The sequence below is a fragment of the Marmota monax genome, unplaced genomic scaffold (assembly GCF_021218885.2).
Source record: "Marmota monax isolate L192 unplaced genomic scaffold, Marmota_monax_Labrador192_F-V1.1 WCK01_AAM20220418_F8-fsc00086, whole genome shotgun sequence".
NCBI classification, from domain to species: Eukaryota; Metazoa; Chordata; class Mammalia; order Rodentia; family Sciuridae; genus Marmota; species Marmota monax.
In genome coordinates, this window is record NW_026693086.1 from 231688 (window position 1) to 245501 (window position 13814).

Consider the following 13814-nt stretch of genomic DNA (forward strand, 5'->3'; position numbering starts at 1 on the left):
TAGTTAGGTGACCTTGGGGGAAGTCATCCAATGCATTCAATGGCTATGTTTGCAAATGAACACAATTGCATCTGTCTAATAAGACTGATGTGAGGATTGACTAAAGTGTATTTCATGTGAATCAAAGTACTTATTAGAGTAGGATCCTTTTGGTTGCAAGCAACAGAAATCCCCCTTCCTGTTCATATCCAGGAGATAGAACAGCTTTCTTCCCACAACCATTCAACAAAAGTCGGAGCTTTGTTCTGATTGGGCTGATCCTGGATGCCATGCTCTGATTGCTTTGAACCTGCCCATTCTGGCACCTCTCATTGTGACAAGAAAACAGAGATTATCCTAATTGGTTTAGAGTCTGAACTTTAGGCCAATTAGAGCTTTCCATTCAAATTTTGTGATGGAGTGTTGAATATGGATGTTGGGGAAGCAACCAAGTCTACTAGATGAAAGATGAATTAGGTGCTCAATAAATTTAGTTTCTTGTTCCCCATTTTTTTGTGCATCTCTTTCCCCTAGAAATGGGGAAAGAGTTTGCATATGAAGGATAATCCATGAGGACCTGGGAACCCCACTTTTCCAATATGAAACAGATTTCAAACATGAGGTTTTAACAGATGAGTTGGACAATCACTCAGTTATCCCGAATTGCCTAGACAATAGTTCTTTCCTTTATTCTAAAGTGGATAGCAAATTATGGACTGAGAAAACTGAAGATGGAGCTCTCCAGGTACATGGGTCCCCACTGTACCCAACAGAAGTTCATGCAGAGATCAACATCGGCCAAACACTGCAGTGTCCTCCCCAGCATAGAGATCAATGTAAGGCCGAGTTTTTTTGGTTGTTGGCTTTCCTCCCACAACTCCTTGCCTCTTCTCAGGTGCAAATGGTAGATCAGGGCACCTGGCTTCTATTCCTGCTTCTAAGAGCCCCTCCCCACAAAGAGGCACTGCCCTCAACCGATAGGAGATACAGAGTCCTGTTGGAAGAAAAGTCAAGCCTCCAGCAGGTCTGAGATGACACTCTAGGATAGAGAGAGAGAATTAAAAACAAGAATCCCAGGTGCTGTGGCACATGCCTTGTAATCCCAGCTGCTGGGGAGGCTGAGGCAGGAGGATCACGAGTTCAAAGCCAGCCTCAGCAAAAGCGAGGCACTAAGCAACTCAGTGAGACCCTGTCTCTAAATAAAATAAAAAATAAGCCTGGGGATATGACTCAGCAGTCGAGTGCCCCTTAGTTCAATCCCCGGTACCAAAAACAAAACAAAAAAAGACAAGAGCATAAGGCTGTGGCTGGAGTACTCACCAAACCAATGTGGTACCCCCCTGCTGCTGCTGGCTCTGCTAGGTGGCAGCACACAGGGCTTATGACAAGAGGCAAGGGGTTCTCATCTCTGTTTTCTCTTTGGGGGAAGAGTTTTCCCATTGCTTTGACAGTGGAACAAATAAATTTAGTACAAAATGAAAATCTAATCATTTCCCTCCCAGCCCTTTTCTACCACATTTTCGAGGGAACTAAAAATAACCTCAAAATTTGAAATTATCCACTGGAAAAATTCAGGGTTGTCCCAGAGTACCGCTCCCTCTCTCTTCAAGGTCATCCTTCAGTTTGAAGTTGATGGACTTCTCACCCCACTATTATTATAATAACTGCATGAAACCATTATCTTAATCCCCCCACTCCTCTGTAGAACCAGAAATCCAGTAGTTTAACAGAAGGAAACAAGATTTTAGACAAACAAAACTGTATGCTTGACAGATGTTTTGGGAATTGTTGATCACAACGGAACACACTGTTTTAGGGGGTGATGAGGGTAGCTGGTGGGGTGGGTATCTCCTCTGTTTACCTTAATCCAGGGAGTGGTGAAGCACATTCAGTGGACGCACAGAGAGATGGAAGCATACATCTCATGCTTAGAGAAGGTGATGAGGTGCTACGTCCAGAGGCTGCAGTGGCTGCTGTCCGGTGAGCCTGGCCCCTTCCTGGGGGGTGGAGGGGCATGAAGGGAGGTGGAAGGTTCACTCCAGGGACTGCAGGATCTGTCTTTCCAAGGCCCTCACCAACTGTCAGGTCAAGGGATTAAGCCAGGAGGGTCATTCAGGTACGGCATGAGTTCTGGGCTCAGAGATCAGACAAAGTGCTAGATGGCATCAGGGCAGAGGACAGGCCATAGAGCCCCAGAACACCAAAGCCAAAGAGCCAGGCTCACGTCCCAGAGGAGGGCCAGCTGGGAAGAAAGAAACCACACCAAGCATCAAGGGCAGGAGGCTGAGTAGGCAGCTAGAACCAGACAGGAGGGGATTTAGGCTTTAGGGCCTGGAGGGACCTAGAAGAAATAATAGAAGAACTGAGACCTATGTAGAGATCCTACAGGCAGCCTGTGTGGTCCACGTGGGACCCCATGTAAATTCATTAGGTCCAATCCCCTGCAGCAGAACCTCCTCTAGACAGTCCCTCAGCAGCAATGTGGCAGTGACTTTACAGTTACTGCATTTGCCGGAAAATTCTCCCCCAGCACTCCCACTCCTCTACAGAATCATGATCCTAGCAGTTTTACAAAAGGAAACAAGATTTTAAACAAACAAAACTGTATGCTTGACAGATGTTTGGGAATTGTTGATCACAATGGAACACACTGTTTTATTAGAGGGCGATGAGAGTGTGAGGGAATAGCTGGGGGGAGCACAGGGTCCAGTTATCACTTCAGGGCAAAGGCTGGGGTGGAGCAGAGGGAGTGGGCCTCTCCCATTCCCACCTCACAGTGACCACTGGGGTGCATGTGCAGACCAGAGTCAGCGACTTCTTCTATAGCACACACCCCTGCCTCATGCACAGGTGCACACCTGAACACTCACACTGCAGTACCTGCCAGGCAGTGGGTGCTTCATTCATTCATTCAACCAATAAGTTTTTCTCCTGCTAGGTGCTGGGGAGTGGGTAGAAGGCAAATCCCAAAGTGATTCCTGAACTTATATAGCCTGTAGGAGGAGACAGATGTTCATCAAAGAACCACAAACAAGTCACAACTGTGACAGGTGTAAGAAGAGAAGGGAATTTGGCCTGCATAGGAAGGTCAAAGGAGGCTTCCCCAAGGAGGGGGTATATAGCTGAGATCTCACAGGTTAAGTGGGCAAGAAAGGAAAACACAAAGGTGCTGGGCAGGAGAGAAGATGCTCAGTACAGAGACTGAAGGAAAGAAGTCAGCATGGCTGGGTGAGATCCAGGGGATGCCATCCAACAGAGACCCAGCTATGGCACAGTGTGTGTCAATTATTAAGAGCAATGGGAAGCCATTAAAAGATTTTAAATGAAGGAAAAGTGATCAGCATTTGCAATATTCCCTCTGGTTGCTGTAAAATTAATTTTTTTTTGTTGGGGGTGGTACCAAGGATTGAACCCAGGGGCCCTCAACCACGGAGCCACATCTGTAGCCCTTTTTATTTTTTATTTTGAGACAGGTCTGAGGCTAGCTTTGAACTTGTGATCCTCCAGTCTCAGTCTCCCAAGCCTCTGGGATTACAGGCACACGCCACTACCCTCAGTTTACAAAATTCTTGAGGGAATAGAATAGAATGAGGACGACCTAGCTGTAGCCCAGGTAGAAATTAAGGTAGCTGGCGAAGGGTAATGGTAGTGGAGATGGACAAGGAGCCAGGGTTAGATAGACCCATGGGGTAAAGACAGAATGGCTTGGTAGCTTGAGCTGCTTCCACTCTCTGGTTCCTAAGGGGATTAGCCGGCCATTTGTGGGGGGAGGTCCCTCATGGGTTGACCAACTGACTCGATGTCCTCAAGGCACCCCCTTCTCCCCTCTTCTCCCTCTGACATGAGCATTGCCAGAGAACATCCAGATGAGTCCTGAAGGCTCCAGGGCACCAGGTCCAGCCGCCCTGTCCACCTTTTCCTGGAGAACAGCTGGTCTATTTTGTAGCAGTTTGTCAGTTTCTCCTGCGGCTCCAGTGAGGTCCCAGAGGCATGTTTGAGAATGCTGGGCACCTTGTCTGCTTGTTGGGTCCCCTTGTGTCCCCTCCATTTAGCCTTGTGGAGACGCAAGGGCTAGGGTTAGAGGTTGAAGTGTAGACAAGAGGAGATGAAACCGGCTCAGCCGCAGCGGGCTGGGTGATCCTGGGCCTTGGTTCCCATTGGGCTGAACCCAAACCCCTGGACAACCTCTCTGCTCTCTCTCTCGTCCCCCTCCCCAGAGGTGTCTCCATCCCACCTTGCTTTGCTCCTGGTTTTGGCTTTCTGCTCCTCAGATGCTCGCGCATGCCCTGCCCGTCTCTCTATCCCTGGGCCTTCCACAGCCTTCTCTCTCGGCCTGTCAGGGTCCACACCCTCCATGGTCAACTGCTGCACATTCTCTGCTCCCTACCCTACTCCACCTGATTTCAGTTCTTTCTATGACATGCTCCCCTGACAGTCCTCTGTCACAACAGGGTTGTAATTGCTCAACATCTGTCTTCCTTCACTGACTGTAAGCTCCACGAGGGCATGGTCCCTCTCTTGTCAACTTTGCACTGTGCTGGGTTTTTTTTCTATTGACCAATTGAATGGCCACGTGGTCTCCAGCATCTTTTCCAGCCCCAGACAATACTGTGACACTATTTTACCCAATCTCATAATTTTAGGGATGTGGAATAAGCTCTGGGACATTATGATCATTTTGATGAGTTATCACAGGCAAAGCCAGAGCTGAAATCTTGATCTTCCAAAGCCCAGATCACAGACTGGCTCTGTGCTTGAACAGATGGCTCTGACCCAGCCAATAACACCACAAGGTCATCTCCCAATGGAGGGACTTGAGACCACTTATCAGGCAGGCAATGGTTTTGCAGGACTTTCACTTGATTGACAGAGTGAGAAAAACCACCCAGGAGGTGAGACAACCCCCCCTCAGTCCTTCCCTGCCTGAGCCCCACTCATCTCTGGGCAGGAAGCCGCTGGCTGTTTGGCACCATCTTGGAGAGCAAAGTGTGTGTCCTGCTGGACACGTCGGGGTCCATGGGCCCCTACCTGCAGCAGATGAAGACAGAGCTGATTCTCCTGATTTGGGAGCAGCTGCGGAAGCACTGTGTCAGGTGGGAAGCAGGACTGTGGGTGGCAAGGGCTCTGGAAGGTGAAAGGGGGGTTCCTAGGGCCTCCCTGCCTACCCACACACCCTCCTCAGTTCCAACAGTCCTGGAGGTTCCAGAAGGTCTTTCTAAGTAGCTTACCAGACAGGAAAGAGTACTATTCTGTTCTGCTGCAGAAAGAAAGCAACTTTTAGGATCGCATCTCAGGCCCAGGACAGTGGCAAGCATAGTCAAAATCACCATCATGTGGCCTTGAACTATGATTTTCAGCTGAACTTGATTTTTTTTTTCCTTTGTGGTTTTAGGGATTGAACCCAGGGCCTCGTTCTTGCTAGGCAAGCACTCTACCACTGAGCTACCCTCCCAGACCTTGAACTCTATTTTTAAGTGTGAGGAATTGTTTGTTCTCTCTGCCCAGAAGAGTTGACCTTGAAGGGACAGTAAGAGACTCTGGTCCTAGGCTGGAACTCATTCATGCCTTACTATTAATAAGAGTAAACATTCATCAATCACTTTTTTTGTGTGTGTGTGGGCCAGGTACTTTAAGTTCATGATTTTGTCAGTTCTCACAATGACCTTACACAAAGGTCATTGTAAGAAAAGGAAACTAGGACTCAGAGAGTTTAAGTAGTTTGCCCAAGATTGCAACCCTTGGGTGACTGAGCTGGGATTTAAAACAATTCCTATCTTCATCTAGAATCTTCAGTCTATGGACAATCATTCTCAGGGAGCCCACAGCCCATTTGTAGGGGTCTTCAGTGAACACCTCGCATTGGAGGTGACTTCCCTGGAACTCCGCATGGACTGGCCTGTGCTCACGCATCTCTCTCTCCTCTCTCTGGTCTCCATCTCTTCTTTTCTCCTCCTCAGTTTCAACCTGCTCAGTTTTGCAGAGGGCCTACAGCCATGGCAGGACACTCTGGTGGAGACCACAGATGCTGCATGTCACAAGGCTATGCAGTGGGTGACCCACCTGCAAGCTCACGGGAGTACCTCGGTCTTGCAAGCATTGATGGCAAGTGCCACCCTGGACCCTGACCCTGTGGCAAAACAGAAACTCCATCACCCACTACACTGATATTGTGCTTTGCTTTGGGGTTTACAAAGCGGCACTCTATTTTATCTTCCCAACAACTCAGACAGAAGGAGATCTTGTTCTGGCTTTGAGATGAAGACACAGAGGTTCAGAGAGGTTAAGTGACATGCTTGAGGTCAACCAGCTAGGAAGTGGGCTGTGCCCTTCCTCCTAAACCTCAGCAGCTTCCTGGGTCTGTCTGAGGCTGAAGGCGGGGGGAGGGTCTCGGTTTTAATGGACATGTCATGGGCATCCATCAGACACATTTTCCTTGGGAGCAGCAGAGGCCACTGTCAGGCAAGTGTTTTTTGTCTTTTCTGGTGACAGCCTTTCTGTGGTCTGTCAGAAAGCATTCAGTTTTCAAGATGTGCAAGGATTGTACCTCCTTACCGACGGGAAGCCAGACACAAGCTGCAATTTTGTTCTGAATGCTGTCTACAGACTCCAGAAGGAGAGAGACGTGAAGGTGCACACCATTTCCTTGAACTGCACAGACAGGTGGGCAGCGAGGCCTGGGCTGAGCTGGCTGCTCTCCCGGGGCTTCATGTTGGAGGGAGGAGTTCTGAACTCCTCGCCTACTCTGGGGGCTCCCTTAGATCTCCCCTCTGTGCCTAAGCCATGGGATCTATGGCCTGCCACACACTGGAGAGATGTCCAGTAAAGAGCGTGCTGGCCGTGGGCTTTGAGGGAGGCCAGGCTCAGTGGTGACAAGTGGCCACTGGTTGGGAAACTGTACTTGGTGAGGCTCACGGTGGTCCCAGAGGCACAGTCCAGGCCTGCTGCCAGGCAGCTTCCCCCAAGCCACACACAGACTTGCGCTCTCCGTGGGCCTCAGCAGGCCTCCCCAACCTCTGCCAGCCCCCAGGCCTCTCTTCCTTCCCTAGAGCAGCGGTGGGGTTCCTGAGGAAGCTGGCTGCCCTCACTGGGGGACGCTATCACTGCCCCGTTAGTGAGGACACCCTCTGTGGGATCCGCGGCCTGCTCACCAGAGGCTTCGTAAATGAAAAGGTAAAGTGCCAAGTGCAAGGTCTGTTTCAACAGCCCGGTAAGATGTCCGTGGGCCCACAAAGTTTCCTTCTCAGATCTCTGCTTCCCTTGCAAGGCAAAAGGTTGACTTGAAGGGGTTGTGTTTCCCTGCAGTTCGCCTTTTAAGCAGACACCCCTCAAGGCTGGGAGAGAAGCAGGCTGTGGGGGGAGTTATTAGGAATAAGTCAGTTTACGTTTGCTGAGCACTTACTATGTGCAGGTATATTGCTTTCTATAGCTTATCTCTATTAATTATATTAATTACTTAATATTAATACCCACTTAGATGAGCCCCAAACTACTGTTACACCCACCTATATGAACCAACAGGCTCAGTCAGCTCGTCAGAGGAAATCGGAGGAAGGGGTGAAGTTGGAGCCCAAGACACCTTGCTCTCAGCCTCTGTGTTTAATTCCTGTGGCTCTGTCTTCTGGTGCACAGTTCATTGAAACACAGACAGCTGTTCAGCAAGAGATCTAGTGAAGTCATAGATTATCTACTAAGTGACAAATTACTGAGTTGAGTTTCAGTAGTCCTCTTCCAATTTGATAGAAAAGTGGCAAACTTATCTAAATCTTTTAAGGAACGTGGTGTTGTTGCCAATAACCTTTCGGCAGAGGGTGAGGGAGAGGGGGTGGAAATTAAGTAAAACCACCAATCAGAAGTTAAAATCTCTTTTTAGAGATTAAAGGTTACTTTCCCAGAACACTACATAATTTCCAAAGTTTGGGTGACCTCACATGAGTCCTTCGTTCAGGTGATTCTCCTAGGGGCAGATATGACAAATAATACCCAGGACAGGACAAGTTGGTGAAAGTAATGAATATTCACCCAGGGGTCTATGTCACATAGGAAAATGATTGACAGGATCGAGCAGGTTCTCAGTGAATAATTTCTGCTCAGAGAGTCCTCTGCCACTACTGCCAGGCAAGGGGACAGCTTTGTGTCTCTCTTAGACCTTGTTAATTGTGAGACACTGTGTTTTAGGGCTAGGCTCTCTGGAATTTCAGTTACTACCATTTTTTAAAGCATGGCTGTGAAGCTCTGTTTTACGAGGAGAAATGGGGAGAGAGCCAAAGAAATTTTACTGGATGATCATCAGTGAGACAAACACTATATACCCATTCTGTCCCCTGGGTCCAGAAAAGCACCTCACTGAGGTTCAGAAACCTCCTTGGCTTACCCCCCGCCCCCCACCTCTCAGACATCTTATTTCAAGGTGTCCCATGTAGCAGAATGACTGTCCTGGTAGACAGTGAGCTTCCTGTCCTGGGAGACATACAAGCTGAGGCCCACAGGATTTCCTGCCCGGGGCGGAGGCTGCATTTCATTTGCTCTAAACATCTGCTGAGATTTTGTGTCTTCAGGTCCCATCTAGTCATTTCAGTGGATCAAACTTCACACTCATTTCTCCTTTCCAAGGATCCTACCTTGCCACCGTTTGAAGGCGATGACTTAAGGAAACTGGCTCAGGAAGTCACCAAGGCCAGAGGTTTTCTCAAGCAAGCTCAGGCCCTCAGGTATGCCCTTCAGAGCAGCCCCAGGGCCTGGGTGGGCTGGACCCCAATAAGATATGACCCAACTCTGGTCATGGCACCCTTACTGTAAGACCTCCTGCCTGGCTTTTCCCCACCAGGCCCAGAAATCTGGGCAGGAGGGAAACCATTTTCCTTCATCTCCTGCCCATCCAGATCCCAATTCCAGAAGAAAAGCAATATGGAACCGGAGGTCACTCTTTGTTAGAGAAGGAGTCTCAGGTAAGGGAAGGGGACAGATTGCCCACTAGAGGCCAGGCAGCCCGCTCTGTAGACAGTTGTCCTTATGGGCAAGGAGCAGAAACAGATTCCTGTGCATGGAAAGTCCTGGACCCACAATTCCAGGCACCAGGACCCCCTGGAAGCTGGGGAAGGGAAGGCTCGGTTCTTTGTACATGGGGCCACCCCTAGGGCTACCCTCACTCTCCTGCCCTGTCCCCTAACACACCCTACACTCCAGCTATAAGGCTGTCGCTCCCTGGGAAGCCCTGCATCGAGCCCCCTGCCTGGGATGACCTTCTTGCCACCCTCTGCCTGCTCATCCATCAAGGCACAGGTCAGATGACATCAGCTCCACTGTGGAGGTATCCCTGGGACCCATCTAGAGCTGGGAACCTCCAGGCAGAGTTGGAAGCTCCCAGCCACCCTCTGGTAGCATCCTGGCCAATGCTGCCTCTTGCTGCACTTAGCACTTCATGTTGAGGTTCTTTGCTCCATTATCTAACTCTTCTCCTCGACTGAGGCTCCCTCAGGATGAGGCTGGTGTGCTAACCATCTGTGGGTCCCCAAGCCTGCTACATGGCAGAGGCATGGTAAACAGTGAGTATCCAGCTGAGTGTGGGAGTCCAGTGCTGGAAACCAGCCAGATGGGCCTGCTTCTCCCAGCGTCTCTGGTGCTTCCCCAAACTCTGGTCACAGGCTGATGCAGATTCACTGTTAGGCCATTTGGGGGGAAGAAGAAACAGTGAGCCTCGGCGATGTCATCCCACTCAACCAAACTGACCTGAAGGCTGTTGTGGAATCCAGGCCAGATCCAATGCTCTGCTCAAGCTTGAGAAAATCAGGCTGCGTCTTCTGAGCCCAGCCCCACTCTACACATATGAAATAACTGTCTCATGTATTATTGTCATCTGGGGTCATTTTCTAAAATTAAAAACTTGCTTCTATTTCATTAAAAGGGCCAAAACAACTAACTTTTCTTCTGTCTATTGTTGTTTGTTTGTTTGTTTATTTGTTGGCAGTTACTGGGATCTCACCCAGGGTCTTGCACATGCTAGGCAAGTGCTCCACCGCTGAGCTACACCCCCAGCCTGACATTAGCTATTTGAAGTGATCATTGGTGTGAGTGTGTATGTAAAATTTTTGGTGAGATAAGACTTTATGAAAAGACTCCTATCCAGAACATATAAAGAAACTCAAATCAATAAGAAAAAGATAAATGGCCTAATATTTAAAAATGGACAAAAGACTCAAGCAAGCACCAATGAACCATAGGTAGATGCAGAGGCTCTCGTTAATCTTACCTGTCATGGCAATGCAAATTAAAACTACAGTGAGATGCCATTACACACCTAACAGAATGGCTGAAACCCCAAAGAAGACAACATCGAGATGTGGAGGAAGTGGGATACTCATGTATTACTGGGGTGGGGGTGGGGCAGTGTAAATTGGTTCAACCCCTTTAGAAAACTATTTGGCAATTTCTACTAAAGTAAAACACATGCTTACTCTATGACCCAAAAATTCTGCTCCGAGAAATTAAGACATACGTTTAACAAAAGACATATGCAAGAATGTTGATAGTAGCCTTTTTATAAGATCCCCAAATTGGGGGCCTAGGCTGTAGCTCAGGTGTAAAGTGCTTGCCTTGGACGTGTGAGGCACTGGGTTCAATCCTCAGCACCACAGAAAAGTAAATAAAGATACTGTGTTCATCTACAACTAAATAAATATTTTTAAAAATCCTCAAATTAGAAGTGACCCAAATGTCCATCAGTGGTAGAATTAGCAAATAAACTGTGGCATATTTGTGTGCATGTGTATCAACAGAAAGAGCATGGTATAGCTGTGTTTAGCAGGAAACACTAGTCTCAACGCCAGGAAGAAGAAACCAGATGTAAAAAGAGTCTAGTGTATCATTCCATTTTCAGGAAGTTAGAGAAGAGGCAAAACCAATGGTTGGGGATACAAGTCAAGATGAGTGCTTACCCTGCGGGGGCCACAGAAGGAACATCTGGGGAGCTGGAAATGTTCTGTATCTTGATCTGGGTAGTAATGACATTGGGATATGACTGGGATACTCATGGTTTGGATATGGCCTGAGTGTGTCCCGTAGGGGTTTGTGTGTTGAAATTTGATCCCCACTGTGAGGTATTAAGAGAGTACAAACTTAATCCACCCTGGTGTTTAGAAATGGAGCCTTTGGGAGGTGATATATGGGTGCGCGTGCATAAAAATGTGTCAAGTTATTTAAAAACACTCAGTTTACCAAGTCTTGACAAGCTCCTGCTTTGGCTAGGCTCTGTGCTGTGCCCAGCAAGACAGTGGTGACCACAGCCCCTGCTGCAGTGAATCTCAGTCTGGTCAGTCTTAGATACCATTCAGGGGCATCTTTACAAATGCAGGTTGACAGTGGCTGCGTTAGTTTGCTAGAACTGTCCTAACAGAGGACCACAAAGAGAATGGCTGAAACAACAGAAATGTATTGCCTCCAGTCCAAGATCAAGGTAATAGCAGAGCCACATCCCCACCCTGAAGGCAGCTTCTCACTTCTAATGGTTCTGGCTCATGGCCACTGAGCTCCAGGCTTCACAGGAGGCTCCCCCGTGTGCATGTCCATGCCCAATTTTCCCTCTTATTAGGACACCAATCATATTGAACAGGAGCCTCCCTACACCTACACCTCCCTCCCTACACGACCTCATCTTAATTAATTACATCTGCAGCGACTCTATTTCCACATTCTGAGGTGCTAGGGTTGGGATTTGAGCATATGAATTTTGCAGGAGACACAATTCAACCCACGACAGCTGTGATGTTAGCAATGCTTCCCTTTGCAAGGCAACACCGGCAGCCGTCACCAGGGAAGATGAATTCTCTGGTCCTTCTGGTGAGAGAGGAAGAGGCTGGTCTTTATACTTGGAAAGATGCACCAGAAACAGGCTTGGGAAGTGGATAAGCAGAGGAACTGGGTTTGCTTCCCAGTCTCAGAGAGGACAACAGTTGCCATTGGTAGACCATCAACTGGTCAGGCACTGGTGCTGGGAATTTTGCATGTTCTCTACCACGTAAGCCACAGGCTCACAAGGTCACATCTATAAAACACATGCCATCTCCAGTTTGTGGACAAGGAAATTAAGCTTCATAGCTGTCCAAAGACACAAAAACAATGGCAAAGTCAAGATTTAAATACCCCGTGGCCTGTACCCAACACACACACAGCTCCTTGCTGAGTTTGCTTCCTAAAATTGTACTAAAACAGAGTTATCAGGACTAACAGACACCTTACCATCTGGCAGGTAGATTGAGTGAGCTGAGGTTTTGCTTTTCTCTTCCCACACCTGTGCCCACGGAGCAGGTTCATATGGTGGAGATTTTTCAATCACATTTTTCAGACCAAAGTGACCACAGCTCTCAGACGCTGTCGCTGTGAACTCAGTACATTCCTGCCCCTCTGAGGCTACCACTGAAATATGAATTTTCCCGGGATGATGGAACCATCTGGGTCCCCCATGCAGGGGAAAGGGCAGCACTAAGGAAATAACCATTAAAAGTGAAATAATGGGGGAGCAGCTGGGGATGTAGCTCAGTACAGAGCGCTTGCCTAGCACGCATAGGGTACTGAGTTCGATCCTCAGCACCACACGAAAATAAACAAAAGTATCGTGCCCATCTACAACTAAAAACAAAAATTGTTTTAAAATGAAACAACAGAATTGGTGAATGGATGAACACAGTGATGGGTGGAAGAATGCAAGAAAGGAAGTGTAGATGTATGGGCGGAAAGAAAAAGATGTGGAATGAATTGGGTGGATGGAAGGTTGACTGGATAGGTGGATGGATGGGTAGACGGAGGGTTGGACGGAAGGATGAGTGGATGAATGGAAGATTGGTAGAGGGAAGGTGGACTAAAGACAAGTTGGATTTGTGAATGGGTGGAAGCTTGGACAGGTGCAAAGACAGATGGAAAGACAGACACAGATGAATGGATGGGCAAAAAGGTTAGTAAACTGGGTAGACGTCTGGAGGGAGAGATGGGAAAATGGTGAGATGAGGAACAGAAGGAAGGAAGGAGGGAGAGCAGGCTGAACAAAGAGGGACATTGGGAGAGACTAGATGGTTGGTGGAGAAGAAAAGCCATTTCGTGGGGTTCGGGTGTGCGGGGGGACTGTGCAGGCAGGACAGAGCTGGGCACGCAGCTCCTATGCGTCCTTTCGCCACCAGAAGCGCGGGCCACTAGAGCCCGCTGGTCTGGCGGGAGCCTGCCGGGCGCAGGTGCTCCCGCGGGGCGGGGCGGAGGGAGCAAGTGGGCGGTCCCCGCGCCCAGCCCCGCCCTCTGGGACCAAGTGCTGCCCTGGCCGCTCCGGGCTTGGCGCGGAGACCTGAGCAGGGAGCACGCAGCGCCGCGGGAACCCGGGCCAGGTGAGACGGTACGGGCTGGGGAGGAAGAGGGAGAGAATGCGCCCCAGGCTGCCTCCTTAGGCCACCAGGAGGGCGACACGCGCTGGGACGGACCCTGACTCTCCCTGCCCTAATTTAGCCAAACCTAACTTTTGGGTCCCTTGGACCTGGATTCCAGCTGAGACATTTGCTGTATCTCATCAGAGTTCCCTAGTGTTCGCTGGGCTTCAGTTTCCTTCTCTGGACCTTGGGGTCAGTAGCCTCTACTTCCCTGCGGATTTCCAGGAGGATTACATGCAGCTGTGTCTGAGGGGGTCAGCCCCGCGCTTGGCCATAGCACTCCCCGACACTGGACAGGCCAGGGTGGTTTCACTTGTTCAGCAGCCGTTGACTGGAGGCCTTCGTGTCCACTGTTCTAGGTGCAAAAAACTTCATGCACCTTGTCATCTAGTGGTTTGCACAAAGCTTCGGCCTCTGTTCCCTCCGTCGGTC

General features: G+C 49.1%; 1 protein-coding gene across 2 annotated transcripts in view; it reads left to right on the forward strand.

Annotated features, from left to right (window-relative positions):
• The window catches only part of Vwa3a (von Willebrand factor A domain containing 3A), a 58506-nt gene extending 48611 nt beyond the window's left edge, over positions 1-9895 (forward strand). The window contains exons 25-33 of one of the 2 annotated variants that reach the window (XM_046454715.2): positions 678-815; positions 1851-1959; positions 4928-5072; positions 5937-6081; positions 6488-6639; positions 7026-7149; positions 8590-8687; positions 8859-8924; positions 9163-9895. In XM_046454715.2, the coding sequence (XP_046310671.1) occupies positions 678-815; positions 1851-1959; positions 4928-5072; positions 5937-6081; positions 6488-6639; positions 7026-7149; positions 8590-8687; positions 8859-8910 (963 nt within the window). In that variant the 3' untranslated portion in view covers positions 8911-8924; positions 9163-9895. Of the gene's footprint in view, positions 1-677; positions 816-1850; positions 1960-4927; positions 5073-5936; positions 6640-7025; positions 7150-8589; positions 8688-8858; positions 8925-9162 lie in introns of those variants that run through there. The other variant, XM_058582621.1, reaches the window with a different exon arrangement.
• The last annotated feature ends 3919 nt before the right edge of the window (positions 9896-13814 follow it).